Source organism: Aptenodytes patagonicus, chromosome 15 (assembly GCF_965638725.1).
Source record: "Aptenodytes patagonicus chromosome 15, bAptPat1.pri.cur, whole genome shotgun sequence".
In the NCBI taxonomy this organism is placed as follows: Eukaryota; Metazoa; Chordata; class Aves; order Sphenisciformes; family Spheniscidae; genus Aptenodytes; species Aptenodytes patagonicus.
The window spans coordinates 7575672-7602778 of record NC_134963.1 but is presented as its reverse complement, the minus strand read 5'-3'; the positions used below and the strand labels follow the sequence as shown (position 1 = coordinate 7602778).

General features: G+C 61.0%; 1 protein-coding gene across 4 annotated transcripts; it reads right to left on the bottom strand.

Annotated features, from left to right (window-relative positions):
* Positions 1–410: 410 nt before the first annotated feature.
* SH2B3 (SH2B adaptor protein 3) lies at positions 411–25539 on the bottom strand. Of its 4 annotated transcripts, none has more exons than XM_076352727.1 (8): positions 25481–25539; positions 15907–16692; positions 2947–3048; positions 2594–2685; positions 2398–2483; positions 1983–2197; positions 1470–1641; positions 748–1115 (listed from the first exon to the last, which is right to left on the bottom strand). In XM_076352727.1, the coding sequence occupies exons 2-8, from the start codon at positions 16663–16665 to the stop codon at positions 820–822; spliced, it is 1722 nt and encodes a 573-aa protein (XP_076208842.1). In that variant the 5' UTR covers positions 16666–16692; positions 25481–25539; the 3' UTR covers positions 748–819. The 4 variants fall into 4 exon arrangements, with proteins under 4 accessions (XP_076208843.1, XP_076208842.1, XP_076208839.1 ...); XM_076352724.1 differs by lacking the exon at positions 25481–25539 and adding an exon at positions 23567–23621; XM_076352725.1 differs by lacking the exon at positions 25481–25539 and adding an exon at positions 17572–17650.
* Positions 25540–27107: the final 1568 nt, after the last annotated feature.

The following is a 27107-nucleotide window of genomic DNA, read 5'->3' as shown; positions in this document are numbered from 1 at the left end:
CCCACTTAAGATTTGTGCCTAAAATGCTTCCATCACCAGGAGGAGTTACCTGCTGTCAGTCTCAGCATTAGTTCTCAGCTGGTGACATTATTTATGATGGAGCAGTTAGTGTTCACGTCTTAATTAGCAACACTGAGGCTGGTGCAGGGAGTGACTGCAACTGTGCTAGGTTAAAAAAGAAGAGCAAGAAAAGCCAGTTTTTGCCTTATCTAAAAATAAAGCCCAAACTTTGATCGCGATCGTCGTCATCACCCGACGCAGGAGCTCAGCTCCGGCAGGTCGGGGTTTGCTGGAGGGCTTGGCAGCGGCAGCACGTGCTGGGGCGGGAGGACGGGGCTCGTCTTCACCTGCACGCAGCCCAGAGCAGCAACTGGTCGATGAATTTATAATCCACTTTGTTGTTGTTGTTGTTGTTGTTGTTCCTATTTTTTTAATCTTTCTCCAATTATATGGGTGTAACGCAAGATCCCGGTTTCTTCACTGGGCGCTGTTGTGTCAGGGACAGGCGGGAGACCGAGCCCGACGGCGCAATGCTCGGCACGCAGGGACGCAGGCAGGAGCGGCATGTGTAAACAGTAACAAGAAAGCTTTGATAATAACAAAAAAAAAAAAAAAAAAAAAAAAAAGGCCCTTTAACAGGCCAAAGAGAGGGAGCACACCCATATTGGAGTGAAAAATTGCCCCCTTCCTTGCAAAAATATAATAATAATCCCTAACCAGAAGGAAGAAACTACGTACATTCTTTCTCTCGATGGGATACCCAGAAGGTCTCTAAGATTTCTCCACCGAAAGTGCATCTCAGTGCTGGCGCGGCGCCCATCAGAGCGGTGTGTATTGGTTGTCGATGGCGCGGATGTGGCCCCGGCCCGGCGCCTCCGCCTCGTAGTCCGAATCGCGGTGCCGGGGACCAGGGGCCAAGGCTGGCCCGCTCGGGCGCAGGCTCTGCACCAGCTCGGCCGGCGGCGGCACCAGGTGGAAGATCTGCTCTGGCGGGGGACCTGGGGGGGTCTCGTCGGGGCCACGGGGGCAGGAGGAGCCAGTGGGGGCAAGGCTGAATTCGGGGTTCCAGCTGGGAACGGGCAGGGGGAGAGGGACCGTGCTGCCGGAACCAGGAGCTGTGGGAGGAGGGGAGAGACGGACGGTCAGTGGGATGCTCCTGCCCCATCGCCCCCGCTGCGGGTACCAGGGTTGGGGCACGGGGCACATCCCACACCTGCACCGGCCGCAGCGGGGAGCGGCCAGCGGTTTGGGACAGCTTCTCCTTTCTCAAAAGAGGAAGCCAGGAGCTCAGGAGTCACCTTTTGTGCCGCTGGATGGACGCTTCCGCTTCTCCCCGCTGGCGTGCGGCCAAAGGGCCCAGCTCTGCCTAACCCCAGGGCATCTACCCCGGGGACCCTCCCGCTGGGACAGAACCCCCCCCCATCCCTGCACCCCATGGGAACATCCACCATCCCTCCGTGCCCACGTACCTTGCGGCTGGGGCAGGACGACGACATAGCTGGACAGACGGACGTCGCAGGCTGTCCCGCACTCCAGTGGAATGGGGTAACGATGGAAGTGGTGCAGCATCTCCACGATGGAGGAGAAGCGGAGGTGTTGGACGCGGCACTGGCCCCGCTCTGTCAGCGCCAGCCGCAGGTGCTGCGGGGAGGAGCATGGACCTGTTACCCTTCCACCAGCTCCCTTGCTGGAGGAGATGATGGGGGGACACAGGGATATTTGGGGGGGGGGGGAGAAATGGCCTTAGCATGATGTGCTGCATCCCCAGCCCACGGTGCCCTGCTTGCTGCAGGGGGTTTTGCCCCCCCAGGAGCGGGGATGAGACCGCCAGCCTGCTGCAAGCATCGGGGCAGGGACCAGGCAAGGAGAGCATCTCCCTGGGGTGGGATGCGATGGGACAGGGACTGTGCTGTGGCAGGGGGGCTGCCCCAGGAGCTCCTGCGAGATTCCCCCCCCCGCCCCAGCCCCTCTCCCGCCCGTACCTTTGCTCGGCCCTGGAAGTTGAAGGTGAGCACGTACTCGCCGCGGCGTGTCTCACTCTGCCGCACCAGGAAGACGCCGTGGCCCTCCAGCCCCCCCAGCTGCACCAGCTGAGCCGCCTTCACGCGGGAGATGGACCCGTGGAACCAGGGGCAGGAGGAGAGGAACTGCTCCATCTTCGGCCCCGCCGCCTCCCCTGGGCCCCCCGGCGTCGCCCCTGCCAGGGCACAGGGATGAGTGCCCCGGGGAAGCAGGGACACCTGCCCATCTCCCCCCTCCCCCTCCCCTCTGGCTCTGCCCCCCTGCCATGCCATTTGGGGATGCCCGATCAGCCTGGCCAGCCACGGCAGGATGCAGGTACCCCCCCAGCGAGGGATGCCCTGCCCCTGGGGTCCCCTGGGTGTTCCTGCTGCTCACCTTGGCTGTCGGTGCTGGTGGTGGGGCTGGCGGCCGCAGGGTCAGGGTGCCGGCACGCCAGAAGCTCAGGGTCGCCCATGTCGGACCTGCCGGGGATGGGAGAAGCCAGGCTGAGCGCTGGCAGCAGGGGGCTGGCACGGTGCTGGGGGACATGGAGTGGCTGTCACTGTTCCCAGGACACCCGCCGGGTGCTTACCCCCTGTGTGCACACTCCCAGATCTCAGCCGTCCAGGAGCTGAGCTGCTGCTCGTCCCCCACCTCGAACAGGACATCGGTGGCGTTGGTGACCTGGGGGGCATCAGAGAGGGACAAGGGGGCATCAGAGAGAGATGTGCATCCCCCTCCCACCCAGCCGTACTCAGGGACTGACCCTGACCCCAGTTGGGGCAAAGCATCCCCCACCCCAAATGCCACATCCCCCCCATGCACCCCCTCCCTGGCTGGGAAGAGGAACCGAAATTTGGCATGGGAGCGTTCAGCAGCCACGTGTGCCCCAGAGGGCAGGGAAGGCCACAGGGCCAGCTGTGAACCCCCTCGGCCGGGTCCTACCTTGAGGACGAAGGTGTGGAGGTTATCGGGCATCTCGAGGCGTGTGCACCTCCGCACCTCCTGGACAGCAGAGCAGGCAGCGTGCAGCTTCGGCTTGGAGCCCTGCAGAGGAGAGTGTGGCAGCTGAGCTGAGCCCCAACACCCCTGCACCCCGAAACACCGCCCCATGTCCTGCTGCTCTGCTGGAATGGGGGGTCAAGCCTGCCGGGAGCCACCCGAGGCATGGCAGCTGGCAAGGAAATACCCCACTTTGCAGGGAAATACCCCACATGGCAAGGAAATACCCCGCAAGGCACTGCCTAGCTGCTGTCAGGGCACCCCAGGGGGGCCGAGCAGCGCCTAGAGCAGGTACCCATCTCGGTGGCCCCCAAGGACCCGGCAGCGGAGGGGTGGATGGAGGAGAGGAGAGAGAAGGGGGTTCCCAGCATGGCAGTATGTGCCGGGGAGACTGTGTACACCGATGGGGAAATTGGGGTGCAGGCAGGGAGCATCCTGGTTATGGGTGCGGGGGGGTCGGTGGCATGCTCGGCGGTGGCGTGCTGAGAGCTCCCCACAGCCACCCGGCCGGCTTGGTGCTGACACAGGCACATGACAAAATGCTGAGCAAACACTTCCAGAAAAGCCATCAGCTTTCGGTTCCTCTGCTGCCCAGCACGCCCCATGCACCGGCAAGCGAGTCGCTGACCACCGCAAGGCTGCAGCACGTGGCGCCTGCCCAGCCGCCACCAGGACCGGGCTGCATCTGGGCGCTGGGGACCCTTCTGGGTGCGAAACACCCCAGGGACCCCCCTGCACCGGTGCTGGGCAATGGAGCCGACCCCTCCATGCTCATCCCTGTGGCCAGAGCCAAGCGTGCGACTCTGCAAGCGAGCTGCCCTGTGCAACTCAGCAAAGCCCAGCCAGCGCCGGTGTGTGCTGGGCACACTCGTCCCCCTGGGCCGGGCTTGCTGCCAGCGCAGCATGACAAAATTTTGGCTGGCCGTGATTCATGCAGCGGCTTCAGCATCCCATGGGCTGAGTCGCCGCACCCTGCGCCGGCCCTGGTGCTCCCCTCCGACATGTGGCCACCGTCCCTGCGCACGATGCCAGGCTGCAGGTGCTTCGTCAACCAAAGTACCTGAATTTTGCTCTGAGCTTGCGATGCTCACAGCAAAGCCACTCCCTCCCTGTCCCTAACCCAAGGGGGTCCCCACCAGGCGCTGGGGGACACGGCATGCTCCACGCTGTGCTGGTCACTCAACCAAACCATTGTTTGGTCGCTTTTTTTTTTTTCCCCATCCTCCTCTCCTTCCTCCCTCCCTCGACACTCTCGACCGAGGACTCAGTGTACTTTGGGGCCGGAAACGCAGCGTGAGAGGGATCAGCCCTTATCAGCGCTGAGCTGTGCCAAAAAGAAAGTTCTTAGAAGTCGTTCGCCGAACGGCATCGTGCAACGGGGTTAGAACTACTGCGGCGGCTCACGGCACCCCCGGCCCCGCCGACGACAGTGATTGCAGCTGCAATCACTGTCGCCGGCGGGGCTGGGGGTGCCGCGAGCTGCTGTAGTGGCACCGGTGCTTTATCCTGAAGGAGGTTTATTTTTTTGCCGTCCTTGCAAGATAACTGCGTCCTGTGCAAAGTCCTGCAGGGACAAAGCAAAGGGGTTGCCCATCCTGGCTGCTTTCCCGCACGTGGGTTGTGACGCCCAGCACGTCCCCGAGCTTGCCAGCGTGGCAGGCGTTATCAGCACACATCCTGACCGCAGCGTTGGGGTCAGCCTCCCACTTTCCTAGGAAACGGGAAATTCCAGGAAAAGGGAGTTCGGCGAAGCCCCCTGCGTCCCTCCCCGGGGACAGCACAGACGGGGAGCGCGAAGGGAGAAGGAAATGATGCAGCAGAGAGATACGGCGCCCAAAAAACCAGTCTGGCTTCGGAGAAGTGCCTACCGCAGGCATGGTGCCCCCGCCCCCCCGAACCACGGCACCTGACCACAAGATGCCCTGCTCGATGGCGGCTGGTACCGAGAAAGGGATTTCTCGGTAACCAAAACTGCACACTCAACACGCCACGTGTTCACCCGGCGCCCACGGGCTCCTTCTCAGCAAGAGAGATGCCACGGCAGCATCATGGGGCTGGGTACCCCCCGTTGCCAGCTGGGCTTGGGATGCTTGGGATGCTCAGGATGCTCGGGATGCTCAGGATGGGACAGGATGCTCGGGATGTTGCTCCAGTTCAGCCCCCAGCCCAACCAGCATCAGCTCCCACCCCGGAGACTTCACCCCACTGCTCCCCAAAGGATCCTGTGCACATAGGAGAAACCCCAGCACAAAGTTGAGCACTCCCCCCAAAATCACCCGGGGACACAATGCCCGGTAAAGCTGCACTCCCAGACCCCCAGGACACAGCCGCCACCGTGCCATCACTGCGGCATCCCTGGTCCCAACACCCAGCATGCAAAACCAGCCGTCCTGGGGTGTGACACGGGTGATCTCCAGCTCAGAGGGCTGACGGCAGCAGGATCTGGCCTGGCTCCCCCAAAATCCCTCTCCCTGCAGGGCCTGATAGCTCCAGGCACTGCTGGGGACATCGGGCCACCGATGGGGACGATGGTCCTGTCGGCTGGGGAGGAAGGAGCCACGCCAGCTCTCAGCACCTACTTAAATTTAGTGCTTGAGAGCGGCATCCTCCCACCTGTGGTCTGCTGACCCTCAGTATTTGGATTTTTGTTCTTTGCAGGGCTTTTTTCTAGAGTTTAAAAATACAAAGCTTCAGCCAAGCCAGAGCTGTCCCCAGTGTCAGGGGACATGGGGCAAACCGGAAGATGGAGGAAAACGCCCCCAGGATGAAACTCCCTCCTGCTCCCTGCTCAGAGCATCCTGCTGGAGCCCGTGGCTCGACCCAGGGGGGGACACCCCACTGCACTCCCCCGTCCCGTGTGCCCTCATCCCCGACCCCCGGGGGGGTCCCTGTGGGGTGTCACAGGGAGTGGCGGTGCGGCACAGGGAGAACCAGCATGGCACAGGGAGTGCCGGCACGGCATCCGCAGCCACCGCGCACCTGGGGAGGGCAGGGTGGCCAGGAGAAAGTGGGGTTTGCCGGTACCTGCCAAATATAGGAAGGAGACTGACGCCAGCTCGGCGCTGTGGTCATGCCGGGAGCGCAAGCTGAAGGTCAGGCCAAGGTCACAGCTGCACTCGGGCGTTGCAGGCGTGGAGAGGAGCTGCTGCGTTTCCGCCTTGCAAACCCCCGGTAACAGCTCTCACCGCAGCACCTTCGCCCACCACTTTCTTTACTACCTGTGTTTACGCAAGGCCAGCGTGCGGGTGGCTGCAGTGCTGGCAGGCTGCCCATGCCAACGAGCACTGCCGACTCCTTTCGCAGTGATCCCTCCAGCAGCCTTCACAGTACACCTTTCCACTTGCTTTTCTTGCTTTCACGTGTGAGCGGCGGTGGGGAAACCACCGCCCGGGAGGGCTGGCTTGGTACGGCAGGTCCCCCCACACCTCTACATCAAGGATATTTTGGATTTATGTTGTTTTTTTGGAAGCAAAACTCCTCCCAGCCTGCCCACAAGTGCCAGGAAAGCTCTCGCTGTGATGCTCTGAGCTGCTGCTGTAAGGAGTATGACCTGCATGGATGTACAGGGGACACTGCAGATGGTGGGAGAGCTTTTTTCACTCAGGTGAAGAGGAAGGCAGCCAGCTTTCCAAGAACAAGAGCAAAATCACACTGCCATGCTGCCTGCACCCGGGAGAGCCGCGAGCGCCTCTAGGTTTGACCGGCAACAGCACCGCCCATGCACGGGCAGGCTGCTGGCACCCACCACCCACCCAGACACCCCCGGGCTCAGCCGATTTCTGCCAAGTCCCCAAAATGCTGCCACCACCCACAATGCTGGTTTGCACGGGAGGGAGCCAGAGCCACCCACTCTTCCCAGCAGATTTGGCCAGTGCCCAGTCCCCTGCTGGCAAAGGCAGCGGTGGCACAGGGACGACAGTGGTGGCACAGCAATGACAGCAGTGGCATGGTGATGATGGCGGTGGCACAGCAATGACGGTGGTGGCAGGGGGATGATGGCAGTGGCACAGCAATGACGGCAGTGGCACAGCCATGGTGGCGGGGCTGGCAGGCCGAGACTGTGCGGAGCAGAGAGCAAATCCTTCGAGAGCGGTGGGCGCTGCCACCAGTCCCTCCACGCGCCAGGGATTTCCCCACGCTGGCTCTTTCGCTTCCACTCTGAGTCACACCGCGGGAGGCGGGGAAGCGCCGCAAGCCCTTGTGCAAGGTCCCCGATGGATACAGGCGAGATTTGTTGCTTCTTGTAAATCACGGAGCCTGCCGTGTACCCCTTATGCAAAGGACAAACCTCAGCCAGAGCTGCAGCACGCCCGGGCACAGCTCAGCCCCGCCAGGCTGCTGGTGGATGGACAGACTGACGGACAGGAAGGCCACCGAGATCTGCAGCGGTGCAAGCGCCAGGTTATGCCGGCATAAAACCACATCCCGCGCCCACGGCCCCGGGGGGTTTTGTGAAGTTTCCCAGGAGCATGGAGACATGCAGCCCCATCCCAGGGGATGCTGGGCAAACCGGAGGGGAAACACATCCCATTGCCCTGGCGTAGGGCAGTGGGGCAGCAACGGGGGTCCTGTGGGGCTGGCAGGGGGGGCACCAAGGGTCGTGCTGGAGGGTGCAAGGTGTCTGCTGCACCAGCGATCGTCCTCGGGGGTTTGCACCATGGGTAATCCCAGCATTCATCCCCGGGGACTTTGTATCACAGATAATCCCAGTGTTTGTCCTTGGGAGTTTTCACCATGGTTAAGCCCAACGCTCGTCCTTGAGGACTTTGCACCATAGATAATCCCAGCGCGTGCCCTTGGGTGTTTGCACCATGGCTAATCCCGGCGTTCACCCTCAGGGATTTGCACCACGGCTAATCCCAGCATTTAGCCTCATAGGTTTGCAGCAGCACAGCTAATCCCAGCATCTGTCCTCCAGCAGCTAATCCCAGCGCTCCGGGGGGTTGGCAGCACAGCTAATCCCAATGCTCCTCCTCAGGCATTTGCATCATGGTTGATCCCAAGGGGACAGGTCCGCCCCAGGCAGCCCCGTGCCAATGCCAGTGTTGGGGACGGGGGCTGGGATCCCACTGATTTGGGCCATTTCCCTGCACACCCCCGGCCTCTCAAGTGCCTCCTGTACCCCGCATCCACTGTGGGACCCCCCCAGCCCAGCTCACCCCCTCAAAGCTCACTGGGGAGGACCCTAGGGTGGCACACTCTGGCCTCTCTGCCTGCATGCGGAGGCTGTTCACTCTGAAACCTACTGACAGCAGCAGTAAGCGCCATCATGGGGTTCTCTGTTCTGGGCTTGGGGCACTGGTCATAGGAGGTTTCCTGCCTCTGTTAAGCAGAGAAACACGAGAGGTGATCCCTGCTGTGGGCTGCTGTGCAAGCTCGAGCCTCCCCAGACCCTGGCCATCACCTCCCCAAAAACCCCTCTCTGTCCACCCTAAACCCCAGCCAGCATCCTCAACCCAGCAACACCGGAGCGACAAAAGAGTTTCCAAGACACCCTGTCTCCAAGCATCCCCAAAGCCTGTGGGGGGGGACAGAGCCATCCCTGAAGGGACCGAGCTCAGCAGTGACAAGAGGCACCGTTGTGCCGGCCTGAAGCGCTGGCTCAGGGGCAGCCAGGGCACAAAGCTCCTTCTGTCCCCATCCCGAGCGGCTGCCGAGCGCCGGCAAATGGCGACACGAGAAAACACAGTCTGGACCACCGCCGATTCACTGGGCCCCTATTTCTTATTAAATTAAACCCAGGGCGCTGCGAAATGCAACCCCAAGAGCCATTGAGTAAATCCATACCCATGGAGAGGGATTTGGGGGGTCTGGCTAGAAACCCCCACCCCATCCTTGGGCTGACTACCCCTCTTTGTGCATTGATAAACCTCAGCGGCCGCCGGATCCGCACAAATGAGTCAACGCTCCCTCCCCAAACCCCTGCAAATCGCCCCAAAACCAGAGAGCCCAGCGGCTCACATTCACAGTGGGGTTTGGGAAGACGGAGACTATAAACAGGATCTGTAAACAGGCAGTGTTTGCCAGCCCCCCCCCTTTTTTTTTTTATTTTAAGCCAAACTTGCTTCCAGCGTGGGCTGCTTTAATAATTTCCTGGAATAAATAACGAGCGCGGAAAGTAAACAAGGTGTCTGCGTGCAAGCAGGAGCTGGCTGCAGCCAGGGACTGAGTCACCCCAGAGGGCTGGGGGATGTGGGGTGGCCGGCACAGACCCCGTAGGGTCCTCGCGGTCCCCAGGATGTCCCGGGATTTTGCATCACCCTGGGGTTTTCCATCACCCAGGACGATGCAAGAGCTTCAAGAGCCCAAGCAGGAGTACTCGATCCCCCCGGGTGGGTATTTTGGTCCCAAAGCAGGACCTGCGCCTTGCCCAGTGCTGCGCCCTGCCCGGCTGAAGGAAGCAGATCTTGCCCCAAATGCTTTGTTTTTAACATAATCTCAAGACAACGTTGAACATCATGATGCCCATCACAGGCACTGGTCGGAGCTGGGACCGGCTGCCCAGCGGGGAGGAGCGGGGTCCGCCCTGTCCGAGCCCCCACCGCCAGGATGAATCCTTCCAGACCCCGCGCTGCCTGTGCAGGCTCTCATAAATATTTACCTTTGAAAGAAGCTGCACTCAGCCTCGAAACAACCACATCCTGGGCCATAGAAAAAAAAAGAAAAAGAAAAAAAAAAAAAAGACAACCACCCAAAAAACACCACCGGGCATCTCACATCGCCTGCAAGGGCTGAGTGGGACCCAGCACCTTCCCGCACCCACCGGCACCCCGCAGCTCCTCACACCCCCAGCTGCAGGAGGCTCGGGGGAAAGCAGCGCGGTCCTTGAGCCCTTTCCCAGTCCCTTTTCCTGTGATTCACTTAATATCTCCATTTTTCGCTCGCTTCTCGGCTTGCACATGGTGCTTTCCTACCCGAGCAGCTCTGCAGCACCTGTGCAAGGGAGACAGCCCCGACCGTGAGCAGCCAAGTGCCGGCAGGCAGCGAAGCATCACTGCCGTGAGCAGAGGGGGGGTCACGGTGATGGGTCAACACCCCTCCCAGCAACAGCAGGGTGGATTTTAAAGGGTGGGGTTAAAAAGAAAGGAAACCCTCCAAGCCCCTCTCCTGCAAACCCCAACAACCCCAGCACCCGGGGAAGCGGCAGGCTAGGGCTCCGTCCCGCACCCTTCCCCTCGCAACCCAATCAAGCCCCGGCGAGCTCCATCCCGGCAACAGAGTTTCCAAAATAAGAAACTCTGCTCTTCAGCAATTAACGCCGGGGCTGTGGTTACGCTGCTAAAAGTGTTTTTTCCGTGCATGACTAAGGATGGAAAAAGTTGTGGTTAATAAATGATAAATAACCTTTTGTCTCATCGCCCTCCCCCCACGTGCCCTCACCCTGCGATACCAAAAAAAAAAGGAGCGGGAAAAAAAAATAATAGAAAAAGTCACCACCAAAATCTCAAAAAGCCAAAAGGATGCCCAGCCCCGCGCGCCTTCGAAGAACAGCGAGCAGCGCAGCGCCAAAAGCGAAGCAGTGAGGGGATGCGCCGCCCGCCCTGCTCGGCAGTGAAAGTTTCAGTGCGGCTCCAGGCACCTTTGGGTGCAGTTTCACCTCTCCCGAGGGAATCGCAGTACACCCAAACCCCTCCAGCTCTTACCCCATGGCAGGTTTCCTGGTTCCTGCCCTGCGGTCCCTGGGGCTGCTGAGAGAGGGATGCCAGGTGAGGGATGCAGTCCCTGGGGATGCAGCTCTCCGGCCACATGCTGTCCAGCCGCCAAGGGACAATGGAACAGGGTCGCTCTTGGCTGGAGGACCAAGGCAGCCCAGGATTGTTTAACATTTTTATTGCAACAAAGAGAGAAAAAAAATGCAGCACGAGCCATCGGGACGAGGGCAGGAGCACACGTGGTCCAGCCTGCTCCGGCTCACAGGATGAACGACACCAAATGGGATCCAGATTGACACAAACGTGCCTTTCCCCAGGCCAGGGTGATGAAGGGACACCGAGATGCTTCCCATCCCCAGCAAACCCCTTCTTACAGGGCGCCTGCTGCCCACAGGAGCCCGCGGGCAGCGGGTGACCCACTCATAGTGGCCCTGGGAGGAAAAGACCATGTTGCATCATTTTGTGCAGGAATAGGGGAACGGAGGAGCTCACAGGGCTGCAGCGGCAAGAAGGGCATTTCTGCATCCAACTTGGCACGTCCAGTTTTTAAGCACAATTACAGGTCACTAATAAGAGGAAAGGTGGTTTGGATTTGGAGCAAAGCATTGTGCTGCAAAAAAGGGGGTTTGCTCAAGTCCCTGCCTGGGATAGGGATGCAAACACAGCTGCTGCTGGGGCCAAGGCTTCCCAAAATGTGGCCTCTCCATCCCTGCGGGCAGGAACCAGCAGCAGCTCCCCCTCCACCACTGCCTCTCCATATGTCCTCGGTTGAGTCACTTAAAGCCACGTTTGAGCAGCTGCAATTGCTCCTGGAGGTACAAAGCAGGTCCAGAAGGAATTAGGATGGGGACCACAACGCCGGGATGTCCCCCACCATGTGCCTGGCTGGCTGCCGTGTAGAGCCCCAGATGCCGAAAATCGGAGCCCAGGGGTGCGGGACCTGCTTGCTCAGGAGGTGGCAGTTCTCAGAAACCAGCTTCAGGTGAAAGGAAGGGGAAAAAGAAAGAAAAAAAGGAAGTCAAAGCAGTCTCACGCTGAGCAGAGATAAAAATACTGCTCCTCTTGTGGCCACGGCTGAAGACATACAAGCCGTGACACAGGCACCACGGGTTTTCAGCGGAAGAAGTCTTCCCGGCTCGTCTCCGCATGCCATCAATTTATGGGATGCACTGGATTTCATTAAAACACTATAAAGAAACCAGCGCAAATGCAAATCCCATTTCCCTTCCGCTTCCTGTAAAAACATCTGGTCAACAGAAATAGCTTGGGACATTTCCGTTGCAAATCACAGTTTTCATGGAGTTTAGGACTTGACCATATAAAAGGCACTTGGGGCTGGGGCTCAGCTGATGAACAGGGCAGCCCCGAAACCCCGCAGGGCTGCCCTAAAACATGCAAACGTGTTTTGCCAGCTTTGGCTTAAATTTATGAAGGTGGAGAGGCCTCAGCTACCCAATCCTACAAGTTATATGAGAATAAATGGCGTGGTAGAGGAGAAAGCCCTTAGTGCTTCCACGGAAAGGAGGGAGGTTGGCGAGCATCGCCCTCATACTAGACATCAGAGAATCCACCTGGGCTGCATGCCTAGGACCATACCCAGGGTTTCACTGGTTTTCCTGTGCACATGTATATACACACCCATACATACAAGCATTATAGATACCCCGATATCCCCCTGCTCCAGGCGCTCCGCACATCAGGATGGCCCCACTGGTGCCGGGTCCGGCCCCAGCAGCCTTGTGCCACAGAGCATCACCTCACCCTGGCACCGGTCGGTGGCACGGCCTCATAGAATCATTAAGGTTGGAAAAGACCTCTAAGATCATCCTCGCGCCCCTCCTCTCCCCACCACACCGGCATCCTCCAGCATGTCCCCAGGGTGGGGGTCCGGGTGACCTCACCCCCCGCACCCTGAGCCCACCGGTGCCCTGCAGCCCGGCTGTGACCCGCTGCCGGGAGAGCTCCGGATCCAACCGTCTCCAAATCCCGCCTTTGCAACATCGTTTTTCCAGCGCTCGAGGGAGGAAGGAGCGATGCCAAAACCAACCCAGCAGCGGCTGCAAGCATGGGAAGCCCCATCTCATCCAGCTGAAGCTCCCATGAGACCGGTACATCCCTGGGGGACGGGATGCCCATGCTGGGCAGTGCCGCAGGGTCTGGGTGGCTCTGGCACGGCTCGCCGACACTCACCCCTTCACCCAGCCCAGCCCAGCACTGGCTGCAGCCACCCAAGCAGTAAATGGGATTAGGGCTCTTCAAAGTGCCCTGCTCCCTTTGATGCCAGGCACGTTACAGGATTAGGCCGAGAGGCCCCGTTGGAGCGCACTGGGGGGGAAAGGAGGGAGGGAAATAAGATAAAAGCTGCCAAAAGCAAAGCAAGGGAGCAATGGCCGAGCCACGGTGGGGCACGCACGGGGCCACCCCCTTTCCCAGGCACCCTGACTTTCCAAGGTCATTGCAAGGCACTGAATATTTGGGGGCTTGGCTTGATGCTGTAAAGCTGGGGGGCTGGGCTGAAATTTCCATTTACATTGTATTATTTAAAGGGTAGAAAGGGAGAAGAGGAGGGCGCTTCTGGGGATACCTCGAGGGTGACCAAGCCTAACGGGTCCAGAGACCAGCTGGGGATGAAAGCGCCCAAGGATTGTTTTTACAGTTGCTTATTTAAAACCATTAATCTTCCATGATGATCAACAGCATCTTCAAATCAGGAACAAATCCACAACATGGGCGAAAGGTAGCGGCAAAGCCCTGCGAGCATCCCAGGGCCAGAGGATGGAGGGGAGGGGGGTCCCCGCAGCCTTCCTCGGGAATTCTTGGTTATTATTTAGTTAAAGGGAAAAAAAAAAAATAACCACCAACAAGCTGTTCCGTTCCCACTGCTCCACGGTTTGCCCCCTTGCTGGGTTTGGGGAGTGGGACCCACCAGCACTGTGGGGGGCTTTCCACCGCCCCCAGAATTCAACCGCAGTTACTGGGAAAGGGGCTGGATTGATTCTGCTGTAAAGGAGATGGGATCTGGCCCCGGCCCAGTTAATTAGAAAGGAAGGACCCACCCTGGGCATATTTGCACAGGAAGCAATTTACTCCGGAGACTGGCGAAATCCAGCGAGGAACATCCCCCCCTTCCACGGATCTGGCTGAGAAACCCCCCTGCTCGGGGCCCCGGGGGACCGCAGGGTCCCCAGCCTCGCGGTGACGGGGACTCACCGGGAAGTCTCCGTGGGATGGAGATTTGTTGCAAACTGCAAGGAATAACGCTGCAGAGCGCTGGGTGAACTTGCTAAATGTCTTGTTTTAAATGCCTCCCGCCCATGGGTCAAAGCCGGTCAGGGGCTGCGGGGAGAGGAAGAATGTGCTGTGCACTGGGCTTGCTTCCCAGGGGGAGGGAGGGGGAAAAAAAAATAAAGAAAAAAAGGAAAAAAAAAAAAAAAAAGGAAAAAGCAGTGTTTGCAAGCACCAGGTCCTGGGGCAGGCGGGACACAGCAGGGGCCCAACCAGGCGCTCGTCCTGTGGGACAAGGCTGCTGCTCCGGTGTGCAAGTGCCAGTGGTGCGATGGCTCTGCTCCCTGTGTTGCGCCCAAAAGCCTTTGAGGGAAAAAGCTCGGCAGAAAGGACAGCTCGGCTCTCCCCCACGGCTGTGCCGGGTCACTGGGGATTTTACCTGGTGTGGAGGCAGCCAAATCCATTGCAGCCATAATGTGCACAAGGAAAAAAAAAAAACCGCGCAGGCTTGGTGCCCAGGGTGCAGGGGGCACGGGTGGGTGCCCGAGGAGGGGCGTGCTCAGCCCCAAGTGCCAAAGCCCCCCCCCACCGGGGAGCACAGCCACCCCCGGGAGGGCATCCCCTTGCTTCGCTTTTATTTTTGGCTCTTGCAAAGCCCCAAAGGTCTGGGCAACAGCCACCAAGGATGAGGAGCAGTAAAGCCAGCAGCAAATTTGGCAGCAGCGTCTGAAATAGCACCAGCCCAACACCTCCTCCCCAGCCGCCAGGCCGTTCCCTGCAGCAGGGTCCGACATGCCCAGTGCCGTCTGGGTGAGCTGGGGTCCGGACCACGCCGGCACCCAGCAGTGCTGCCCGGCTGCTGAAAGCACCCTCAAAGAGCCCCAAAGTGATGCTGTTCGGAGCCAGACCTCCCCGTGCCCTGGGACGGGGACACATGCTCCCACAGGGACAAACAACTGCAACCCCTGACACAACAGAGCAAAACCAGCTTTTACTTTCACATTTTACAATTTTGGTGTTGGTGGTTTTGTTTGTTTGTTTGTTTAAAAATATTTAATATTGGGGTTGTTTGACAGAAATAGCAGGAATTTAGCCGGCTGCTCCCTGGCCCAGTGCTGCGGTGAGCAGCAAACATAGCCCAAAGGCAGGGACAAGGCTCCGGCTCTACCCGAGGCTTCCTCTTTCCGAAGCACAAGTTAGTCATCAAAGTTAAACAAGCACAAAAAAAAAAAAAAAAAAAAAAGGGAAAAAGAAAGAAAACACAGCCCATCAGGCCTGCGTAAGACCTCCATGTGGAGGAACTATCTTTTTAAAGATTAAACACCACGGCTCCCCCCGCATCGTTCCCTGTTCACTCACATCCTGCATCATCTCCGCTCCAGCCAGCATCTAAGCACCACGGGAACTCCCAGGGGTAGCCGAGATCTGAATTTCTAGCCACAAAAGTACTTACAAAAATAAAATTGAAGTCCCTTACAGGTCCCACGGGGAGCAGAGGAAGGCACAGAGCCTAACTTCTATTTTCCCCTTCCTTTCCTAGCTTGCCCACGCGAGCAGATGCCCTGGCTGCTGAAGCCACAGCACAACAGGGATGGGGTGAATTTGGGGTTCACTAGCCCCCTGCCTTGCTGGGATGGGTCTATGGGGCTGGGAACAAGTGGTGCGGAGGCCACGAGCCCCCATCCTCAGCTCTGCATCTGAGAGCAAAGCAGGTGCTCTGCTCCTAGCTGGAAAAGCCAGTTTTGGGGTCCCAGCAAGGAGAAATGCAATTGCATCTCGACCGACTGCAATAATGAGTGCTCACATCGCCCTTGGCACATGGTCGTGGCATCTTTTGCCCTCTGAATGCAGCCCCTGAGCGCAAGCCTGCGGCAGTGGCTCTCCTTCTCAGAGGTCTCAAATACAGGGTGCAGGCTCTGCTCCTCCCCATGGGACGTGCCGGCACCCTGGCATCATCCCCAACCCGCTGCCGAGGGTTCGACCCGCAGCATCGACTGGCCGAAACGGGCAAGAGCCGGGTCCTTACCTTGGGCGGGTCGAAGAGCTCCAGCACGTACTCCTCGCCGTCAGGCGTCCCTGCTCGCCGCAGCACCAGGCGGCAGCGCTGCCAGCGCGTCCCGCTGTCCAAGGAGGTCTCGTCCAGCAGCCCGTACTTGAGAAGCCCCTCCTTGCGCACCTCGGGGGGCTGCTCCCGCGACAGCCCCCACGGCAGGATGCGCTTGCCCAGTCCCGGCTTGAAAGCCACCTCTGCCGCCGCCTCCCCATCCCCATCCCCAGGGAGGACATCCGAGGAACGGCGTCGGAAGAGGCTGCGCCAGCTCCGGCGCAGCTGGCTGAGCGAGAAGGGCCGCCGTGCCGGCCCTGCCAGCTCCTCTGAACTCCAGGACTTGCGCAGCCCCATCGGGGTGGTCTCGGGGGCTCGGCCAGGCTGCTCGGGGCGGGTGCCCAGCTCCCCCTCAGCTTTGGCAGCCACTGTGCCCAGGGAGGCGTCCGTGTGCCGCCGGTGCGTCTCCCGGTAATCCCGCACCGGGCCGGCAGGCAGAATGCGGAGCTGGTTCATGGCGAAGCCCTCCTTCACCTCATGGCAGAAGTACTGCTGGAAGAGGTCGGTGAACTGCACCGAGAAGTTCTCAGCGGCCAGGAGGTCATGGTGCGGGTGCTCGGTGGCAAAGCGCAGGTAGTGCTGCGCCAGCTCCTTGGCAGTGCTGATGGCGTGCAGCTCACAGAACTCATGCCAGCCCCGGGGATGCGCTGGCATGCCGGACGGCAGAGCGTGCCCATTCATTGCCGTGGCTCCAACGAGGTGGCCGCGCTGCAAGACAGAGCACACCGGCGGCGTCAGGGCAGCCCTGACACCCCAACGCCACCCCCCCACCCCAGCAGCCCCCGGGTGGCACGGCTGCATGCCGCTCCGGATGCGTACCCGCAGGGCAAGCGGCCCCGGGCGCACTGTGGTTAGCTTGGCCCCCGGTCAAAGCCACTTCATTCACCAGGGCAGAGTGCGGGGACAGGGGGCGGCTGGCTCCCCGGTGGGTGGCACAGCCACACGAGCAACCGCTACGGCTCACCACCCGCCACAGGCAGCGGCCATGCAAGACGCCGAGCACCCAGCCCCACCGCAGCGCCTCGCATCCCCATCCCCACCTGGCAGGGCCGTGCCTCAGTTTCCCCACCTGCGAGGTGGGGTGCAGGCAGGTCCCAGAGGGGGGTGTCTGCGCGGCTTCCTGCCAGCACAGCTGCCTGCAGCTGCCCGCTGCCCCACAGGGATGCCCGGCCAGGCCACATCCGCTCTCCTGCTGCCAAGGCTTCACAGCGCCGATGGGTTTCCCTCCAGAGACCTATTTCAATGGAGCTGATAAAACTGGAGTGGGGGCGGGATGGGAGGAAACAATATGAAAAGCTGCAGAAATCCAGGGACGGACCTGCCTCGCCTGCAAGATCCACTCAGCCCCACCGGCCTGGGGGGATATGGCCGTGCCACCGGCACGGCCAGGGATGTCCCTGGGGGGATGCTCCGCTGCCTGCGGGACTGAGGGGCCGTCGGGCTCCAGCAAACCACACCGTATCTCTGCCCCAAGCAGATTTTGCTGCGAGACCAATCTGACAGCCAGGGTGCAGCCACCCTGGCGTGCCCGACTGAGCCCGGCAGCAGCGTTCCCCATGGCTGGCCCAGCTGCACCGCGCTGCTTACCGCCGAACCTCGTGCTCGCCCGCGGCACTTATCGGGGCCGTGCACTCCGCTCAGGCAGGAAACATCGGCCAACCCACCCGGATCCTGCCGCGCCGGCACGGGCACCGCCGCCTCCCCGAAACTCCAGCCGCCCAGCGGCAGCAGCCCGGCTGCTGGGAGGAGAGGAAAAGTGATTGCATTTGTCGGGGGGAGGAAAAATTAAAAAAAAAAAAACAAAAAAACAAAACAACAACAAAAAACCCCGAGGGGCTGGGAGGAAGCGAGCGGGGCGATGCAGAGCGCAGCGGATCTTGTTTGCAGCCGGGGAGGCGATAACGCCGGGAAGCGGACCTCTATCTCTGCCCACCCGCCGCCCTTCCTAGTACATCCTGCAAAGTTTCTAGGCGAGGGGAGATGTTATCTGCCCCCCACCAGCCTCGCTGGGGCCCAGCTTCTCAGAAGAGCCGCCCGAGGCTCGGGGCCGGCCGGCGTTGCGGCGGTGCCGGGTGTGCGCCCGCTCGCAGCCTGGCCAAACCCCCCGGTGGGGCCCCTGCACGCGGCCGTCTATCAGCACCGCCAGCCTGCCGATGACTCAGCATCCTCCGGCTGCGCTCCCGCTTCCTCCTGGCGCCTGGGAATTGCCACCGTGACCGCCGGCACCACCGACACGCTCGGCAGGATGCTCCCCCAAAATGCAGAGGGCAGTGGGGCACCCGTGCGGATGGCTCCTCAGGCGGAGGGGAGATTCCCAGGACAGGGAATTTGCTTTCCAAGTTTTCAGACTTGCTCTGCGCCAGCTTCGGGAGAGGTTTGCGGCGTGGGAAAAGCCAGCCTTCACCTGCGCCACGCGGTGGGAAGCAGCTGAAGGCCATCTCTGGTAGCAACATGCTTTTTCCAACCGGCGCAACAATGGGAAATACACCCCCACCGCTTCCTCCTGCTGGCACCGGCACAAACCGCGATGCCATCCTCCCTGCTCCTGCCCGGCGCACTTCTCACATGGAAACGGCTATCCCGGCTGAATCCACGCTTGAGCTACCGCAGTAGCATCCCGCTCCTCCGCCTGGCCCCAGGTTTCAGCAGGGACATGCCGCAGGGATGCGAGTGCCCGCTGCCACGTGGGCTTCTCCCCACTCCAGCCCATCACGCTCCACGATGCCAGAATTCAGCAGCCAGTGGCTTTAAGGCAGGCGTTACATCTGCATCCCTTATACTCTATACGTTCCTACGAGGGGCTCCTGGCCATCCTGTGCGTCACCACCAAGCCGAAGGACTTGTCGCAACGGCTAATTGCTTTAATTTGCACTGAATGGAGAATCCAGCCCACCCTCAGACACACCACAGGCTGGTTGGGATGGGGGGGTTAACGTGTCCCCCAGCCACTGGAAGAGCTGTACGCCACCCAGCCCGCCCTGTCTCAGGGCTGTTTTCAGGTGCTGGGGTTGTTTTGGGGTGCTGGGTCAGGAGCTCGAGGAAGAGCGGGACGGGATGGACTGGCTGTAGGCTGGCTTTGATGCGGGCTGGGGTGGCAAGCCTCGGCTTGTGCAGGATCCAGCCCTGCAGCCGAGCCGCCCCCGGGAGATTTCATTAAACTCTTGCCCAACCTGATGAGTGTCACCATCCGGCAATGGGTTATTTGTGCCTTCGTGGTGGGAAAAATCTCAGTAAATGCATTTGTTGTTTAATTGCACCCAGAGGAACCCGCAGCACCGAGCAGCGCCGGGGCAACGCCAGGAGCCAGCGCCACAGCTCTGCCACCCGTTCCTGGAGGATGAGCGGTTCAGAGTCAGCTGGCCGGCCTTGCCACAGAGGGGCTGCAGGATCCAGCCCACCGCCTTCCCACCGCAAAACAGCCACGCAGGGGGCTGCGGCTGCGCGGGAAGGGCACCCTCCAGCACCCAGCGCTGCAAATCCAGCCTCAAAGGGAAACGTTACAGAGCAGACACCGAGTCGCCATGCCCAGCGCCGAGCGAGGCGTGCTCACACATGCGTGTGCACAGGTGGCCCTGGAGCATGTGCAGCGCAGTCAGCGCACCGCAATCTGAAAATGAAACCGGCCTCAACTCCTTGCCACTACTCTCCACGCCAGGAAAATGCATGCCAGCAATGTAAATAGGAAATTTGATTTATGTGCCGGCTCTCCCAGAAACAACTGTTCCCCAACCAGAGGAAAAGCAGCCAGCAGCATTTTCGGCTCTCTTTTACAAGCACAGCACTATTCAAAATTCACCCCAAGGACTATTTTCAGGACGGAGTGAAGCAAGGGGCTGGGAGACGCCCTCGCCGGCCCCGCAGTTCCCGGCATCCCGAGTGGCAGAAACACAAAGTTCCCACAATCCCAAGAGCGGGAACATTGTTCCTTCCCAGGATGTCCTCCATGAAAAGAGCTATTCTGAGCCGGCAGCAGCCTTTCTTGGCACGGCCCCACAGCCCGCTCGCGAGGCAGCTATAAAAGGCTGGGTTACAATGAACAGCACTTTTCAATGGGAGAGCATCCGGTGCAGGGGGCTCGGGGGGGATGCGGGTCCCCGGGGGGCCGGCCTGCCGGGGGTGGGCTCACAAGGGCTGGGTGGTGTGGAGCATCCTCCTGGGATGGTGCTGGTGCAGCCCCACAGTCCCTCGCTGCATCCCGACCTGCCGGGGACTGGGGCAGCGGGCGCTGGAGGATGGGCTGGATGCGACCCTGGGTTGAGAACGCAGAGGGGGACAAGCGGAGCAGTGCGGCCATTTGGGGATGGGCACTGAGATGCAGCTGCTCAGGGAGGCAGGAGGGTCTGGTGCAGGGAGAGAGGTGGGAAAAGGTCCGGCTGCAGCCTCCTGATGTGGGATAAGGGGGGGAACGGAGGAGAGCACACTGATTTTGCCCTCCTCCAAACTGGGTCACAATACAACACGTTCACAGCACATCCCTTGCCGTGGACACGCTTGCTGCAGAGTGAGCACAGCCATGGAAAGCAGCCCCGACTCTGTGCTCACGGAAAGCCCCATGAAGTTTTATTGCTGCCCTTCAGCCAAGCTGCTTCTCCCTTCCAGCAGCCCGCTTTCACCAGTGGGGTAAATACTGCTGATTTACCCCCGAGCAGAACAGAAAGCCCCAGCCCATGCACCCAGGGCAGCACAGCCCCGGGGGGGACTCCAAGGGAGGCAAGGAGGGTGATAGGGCCCCTATCACCCCCCCCCCCCAAAACAGCACCCACATATTTACAGCATCACTATAAAACAGCCAAGGCCATTTGTGCGTCAGGCCAGCACAACCCACAGCAGAAACTGCCCGGCACTACCCTGCTCTTCTCCCTGGGAGCGGCCCCCTGCAGTGGTGTGGATTCTCATGGGTCTTGTAGAGGGTGATGGCACAGCACCGCACTTCTGAGCGCCATCGCTCCCTGGGACTCGCTGGCTGCTTCCATGAAAGCTGGAGGACCCCAGGGGGTCTCAGGACCTTCCCTCCTTCTCCTTCAGCTGGACCAAGCCAACAAACTCAAAAGCAACAGAGGAGCAGGTTGGAGAGACCCCACTGCACACTCACATAGGCTGTGTTTTTTTAGGAAATAGGGTTAAAAGCCAGGAGGTTTGGAGGCGCTGATTTTGCTCTCCTATCCCCACTTTCTCGCAGGACACCCCCCCTCCCCCCTTATTTGACCACCTGGCACTACACAGCTTGCTCTATTAAAGGCCAGAGCTGGCCTTAATCTATGGCTCTGCATGGGCTGAGCAGCACTGCAGACCTCTGGGGACGTGGCCAATGTTACGGCACTTTAAATCCAGGGGAAATCCACCCATTTGGCTTCCCCTGATTGCTCCACTGGGACAGACAGGCTGGAGACAGCCCATCCTGAACCCACCTCAGGCCAAATGCAAGCTCCAGGCTCGCTTGGCCCACAGGAGCTCACCAGGATGAGCCACTGTGGCCAGCTCAGCTCCTCAAAGACCCTCTGCCTGCTTCCCGTTCACCCGAGTGCCCATCACCATGGCGTCTGGCACCCTGCAGCCCGGTTTACATCATCACGCTCTCCTACACCCACTGCCTGCGGGGAAAAGCCCAGCAGCAGGGTGGCCTCTTTCGACAGGGTTTGTTTTGTTGCATGAAATGAATCGCTGCGGTGTAGGCGTGGGAGAAGCCGGGCGCAAGGAGTGCTCCTGGGGGAGCGGCTGGCTGGTGGTCCCTGGCTTTGCCCACGGAGACAGGGGACACGGGGACAGCAGCTGGCAGCTCAGCTCCCCGAAAACCTGGCTCTCCCTCCCCACCACAGCAGTCCCCTCAAGGCTGGATCTGGCTCTTCCTCCTCACCAAGCCGTGGCAGCGCTGGCAGTACCACAAACCCCACCAGCACCGAGCTCTTGCACTTTCGCTTTGTCTCACCCGCTGGGATTTGTCCTGACGTCTTCGCAGTGCCAGGATCAGTCTCGGCAGCCCCATGGGGTGTGCAGACGCGTGGGTGGGGAGGGTTTGCTCTGGGTGAGGAGGACGTAAGACCCCTCAAAAGCCACCAGCACTTGCACCCAAATCTCTCTGGTACGATACACAGCAGTGGCAGACCCGCTGCCCCGCAGGCTCTGGCGAAACCAAAACGGAATTTTTTAGAGGCAGTAAATACAGAAAAGCAAAGGAGAAAATAAAAGCAGTATTGAGGGCAGGGGGAATGCACAGGGACAAGGCTCCCCTGCACCAAAAGCAAGTTAAAAAGAAATCCGAGGCGTTGATCTAGTCCCAAACAAGTCAAAGTGAAACCTGCCAGTAATTTCACAGGCCTTTAAACTCCAATCCTGTAACCTGCCAGCAAAGCCCGACGGCAGACGAGGACATGCGAGAGCAGGCAGCGCCAGGTCCCTGTGTCGGCCACCTCTTCCTCCGTCTGCTTTTCCTACCTAAGCGCAGCAACCCAAAAAGTCCCCGGGCCACCAGCCCACAACTCCAGCACATCTTGAATCAATTTGCAACAACAATATCGAAATCTCAGCTCGACAACTCATCCCGGTTTCCTTGACAGTAAATCCCAGCCCAGGCAGCAATGACCGTGTTATTGCCGCTGTCGGAGACAGCGGGTCCAGGCTCTCTGCTGGTGACCCCGCCGGGGCTTGGCACGAGCAGGACTGGGCACGCCAGCAGGGCACGGGGAGGCCGCCGGGATGCTGCCCGCCAGTGCATCAGCCTCGTGCTCCGAGCCCCCACGCCTGCCAAGCCAGGCAGCGCCTGCGAGCCAACAAAGCCCGCAGGGAGCAGAAAGCCAGAGGAGCCGCTTGGCAGGCTCCGGCTGGCACCTCTGCTTGGCACTCGCAGTGGGCACGGGGGCAGAGGAGAAGGGGACAGTGGGGCCGGCAGGCAGGGCACGGCCCCCACGGGCAGGGCAGCACCCCACAACGGCAGCTGGGCATCACCCCACGGGGTCCTGCGCCCTCCAAGAGGGGCCACAGGGGTCTGGGAGCAGGCAGAGGAGAGGGGCAGGGCTGGCTCCATGCCTGCTACACCCCTGAATCAGGGGTCCCCAGGATAGGGGTGCTGGGAAATGGGGGACCTTGAGGAGGACAGGGATCCCAGAAGAGGGGGTGCTGGAAAGATGGGGTTCCCCAGGATTGGGGGCACCCACAGGGGAACAGGGCCCCCGGGGGAAACGGGTGCTGGGAGGACGGGGGTCCCCGAGGGTGACCGTGGCCCCTGGACAGAGGGAATCAGAAGAAAAAGCCCGGGATAAGAGCGTCCCCCCGCAGAAAAGGGGTGCCGGGGGGTGGGGAGAGGTCCGAGGGCTCGGGGCTGGCAGAGGAGAGGGATCATGCTCCCGGAGCGGGGGTGCTGGGGCTCGGGGAGGGGAGAGGGTCCCGCGCCCGGGACCCCCGGGGAAGCGACGGGGGCTGCGGCAGGAGGAGCGGCCGCCGCGCTGCCTCCCGCCGCCCGGCCGGACCCCGCCGCCGCCACTTTCGCTTTACAGCGGCCGCTTCCCGGGGACACCCGCCCCGGCACGGCACGGCACGGCCCGGTACAGCCCGGCACAGCTCGGTCCCGCTGCGCGCCCGCGGTTACCTGCAGGAGAAGGCGTCCGGCTGCCGCTCGCCCATGGTGGAGCGCGGCGGAGCGCCCGGGGACGGGACGGGACGGGACGGGACGGGGCGCACGGCACGGCACGGCACGGCACGGCACGGCACGGCACGGCACGGCACGGCACGGCACGGCACGGCTCAGGCAGGAAACCGGGACAGGCGGCTCCGCATTTCCGCCGAGCGGAGCCGCGGCGGCGCGGGGCGCGGACCCCGGCCGCGGGCGGGTTATGTAAAGCGGAGCGGCGCGGCCGAGGGCGGAGGCTGCGCGGGGGCGGAGCGGAGCGGAGGGGCCGCGCCGCGCCGTTTGTCTGTCTGTCTGTCTGTCTGTCCGTCCGCCCGCCCGCCCGCCCGCCCGCCCGCTCGGACCCCGCCGGCAGCTCCGCGGGTGCGCACCGCTCCGCGCCGCCCCTCCCCGCCGGTGCCTTTATCTTATCGCATCCGCGCCCGCGGAGGCAGCGGCATAAACAGCCCGGCTGCTCTCATGGGGGTTGGTTTTTTGTTTGTTGGGGTTTTTTTTTTTAAGTTTTTATGACTTTTACAATTTTTTCTCTGTGGATTTGGGGGTGTTCGGGCACCGCAGCCCCCCCCCCGGCCCCATCCTGGTCCCTGTCCCTCGGGGGTCGGGAGGGAGCCCGAGCAGGGGGTCGTCTGGGGGCTCGGGAGGGGTGCATGCAGGAAAACACCCGGCTTTCCTGTTCCTGCCCGGCCGCGTCCTCCCACGGCTCTGCGGGCTGGGACCCAAGGGACCTCTGCAGTGGCAGCAGTGGGCGAGACGCTGTCTCAACCACCATTTCTCATCATTTTCCTCTGCCTTTTGGTCGAGGAAATTATCTTGCTGTGAAAGGCACCGCGGGGCACTGCCCACACCCGGTGGGAGCAGATCAGGCCACAGGGCCCGCAGTTGTCCCACATCACAGGCAAGGGTTTCAGCTGTGATGAACGGAGCAGTCACAGTGTCCTTGCAGTGCCAAGCAGGGCTGGGGACTGGCGTGGGAGCACACGGGCCAGGCTTGGCCGTCCTGGTGCTGTACTGGTGCCATCCCATCCCAGGGGAACAGGGGTGGCATGGCGGAGCTGTGGCCACCCACCCTGTGAGCCATGGGAAATAGGAGGACAATAAACTTTCACTGCACCTTTTTCCAGGAAAGGGCTGGTTTGTGGTCTGTACTGTCACATCTGGCCCATAAACATCTCCCACCTGTGTCACCAGCTGTCCCGAGAGCTCCTCCGGGGCCTCGTCCTCCCTGAGCGGCAGCAGCACCGGGGATGGAGGGAGTCTCCTTGCCCCGCAGACCCCCATGCAGGTGCTGCTCATGCTGGGCATGCAAGAGCCATGGCAGAGCAACCCTGGCCCGGGGCTGGCACTCGCCCAGCACGCCAAGCTGGGGAAACCCGGAGAAGTGGCAGCTGGGATTTTACAGATACCACGCGATCGATTTGTGGGTTTTGGGAAAGTGGAAGCTGCAGGATTTTGCCCTTGGAGAGCAGGCTGAGGCACACCAAGCTGTTTGTGAACAGGCATCTGTGTGCCACCACCAGCGGGCTCCGTCCTCGGTGATGCTTTAAAACACACCCCAGTCGCTCACCCCATCTATTCCCAATCTATTCCCTTCCGACAGGGAAAAGACTGAAACGGGAACCCCCTGCTGGTGCTGTGCCCTGGGGCTGGCCGTCTCCAGACCACGGCCCTGAGCTGCTGCCGGTGGGGATGCAGCCGGGCTGCCCCCTCCAGCCCCACCGACACCCCAGACCAGAGCAGAGCTTTCCTGCAGGGCTATAACCCCATGCTCCTCTTGGGCATCTCCTGCTCCAGGGGTCCAGGCGACTCTGCAACCAACCAGCCCTCCCCAAACCCCACAGGGAAGTGGCTGGGAGCAGCCGAGTGATAAAATCTTACCTTAAAAGCTGCTTTTTAATTCCTTCCACCGTTGCTTCATGCATAATTGCACCTTCTGGCTTTTTTTCTGAGCACAGACGAGCGGTCGGCGGAGCCCGGTGCCTGCCCTCCTTCCCACGGGCGGCTGTCCCAGCTCACAGCTATTGCACACTTTATGTGCTTCATCTATTTCAAAAGCGCCCTCTCAGCGTCCTCAGCCCCCGTGGCCTGAGATTTCTCTTTTGTTTTGCTTCCTGTATGGATTTTCTACAGTCCCTAACTGCTAATTCACTACCACCAACTTCTGCTTTTTCTGTTTGTTTAAGCAGAGCTGCGCAGATGCCCTTGTACACGCACACACATGCACACGCCACTGCTTCCCTTCCGCTCTGCATCAGGCGCAGCTTTTAACCATTGCCGCTTTCTTCTCCTGTAAAAGCCTTAACCAGCTTCCAACCGCCCTTCCCACTTCTCTCTTTAACTCCCACCCTCTGGCCCGCTTCGTTTTCAGGATGCGTGGGGTGGTTTGGAAGTGGCACATCGGCATTTCCCAGGGTGGGATGTGATCGGCTGTGGGTGACCTTTGCCATCCCACAGTGAGATGACGGTCCCCCCTCTCTGCCCGGAGGGGGTCTGGGGGTGACATCTGAAAATGCTTGGCTATGGGGGTCTGTGCTGAGCTGGCAATGCCCCCCAAAATCTCAGCCTGGCTTTCACGCACCCCTTCAGAGGGCAGGGTGGGAGATGGGCAGGGTGGGCGGTGGGCAGGATGGTGATGGGCGGGTTGGTGATGGGCAGGGTGGCGATGGAGGGGGTGCCCCACGGGCTGGCTGCCCCCCGCAGCCCCGCCGAGCCCGGAGCGCTCCGCAGCGCTGCTCGCAGCCGTCGCAGGGTTCCAGCTGCCCTCTGCCGGGCACCCGCCGCACTGCACGCCGCCTCCGGCCCTTCCCGGCCCGGCTTCGCCGCGCTGCCCTGCCCGCCTGCCCCGGCGGCGGTGCGGGGGCCCCGGCGGCAGCGCAGCCCCGCCCGGTGCCCGACCTCCGGGCTGCCAGGCTGGAGACCTGCGTGGGCCGGTGAATCTCGCGTGGGCCCGGAGCGGGACAAAATGCACCGTGGAAGGTCGCGCCAGACCCACACGGGGGATTCTGTGGCAGTCACAACTTGTTCGCCTTGAACCCCACGGCACAGCTTCTGGGTCCATTTGGGGTCTCAGGGGACCATTCGCTACTAGTCATGATGGAAACCCGCACCCCTTTTCCTCCATGTGCCAGCTGGGGACACGCACTGCTGGGGGTCCAGCAGCCCCTCGGTACTCCCCTAGCACCCCCAGATTTCCAGGAGCAGCCCCCACCGAGTCAGCGCTGGCGGTGATTCAGAGCTCCCCGGCTCACCTCGCTGAGCCGTCCAGCACCCGCCGCTGCGTAACCGCGCCGCCAAGTCACCAGTCATGGGAGCAGCAGGAAGCGGAGGCCAAGGGCAGCCCACATCCTAAACGGCGCCTGGCAGCCTCTCACCTCCTTTCAGACCATTTTCTTCTCCTTTTTCCCTGCTGTCGGTCAAGCTCAGCATGGGAATACATTTTCCCATCTTTCCCAGCAAGACTTAGCTGGGAAAACTGAGGCATGGGCTCTGGGCTCCTCGACGGCAG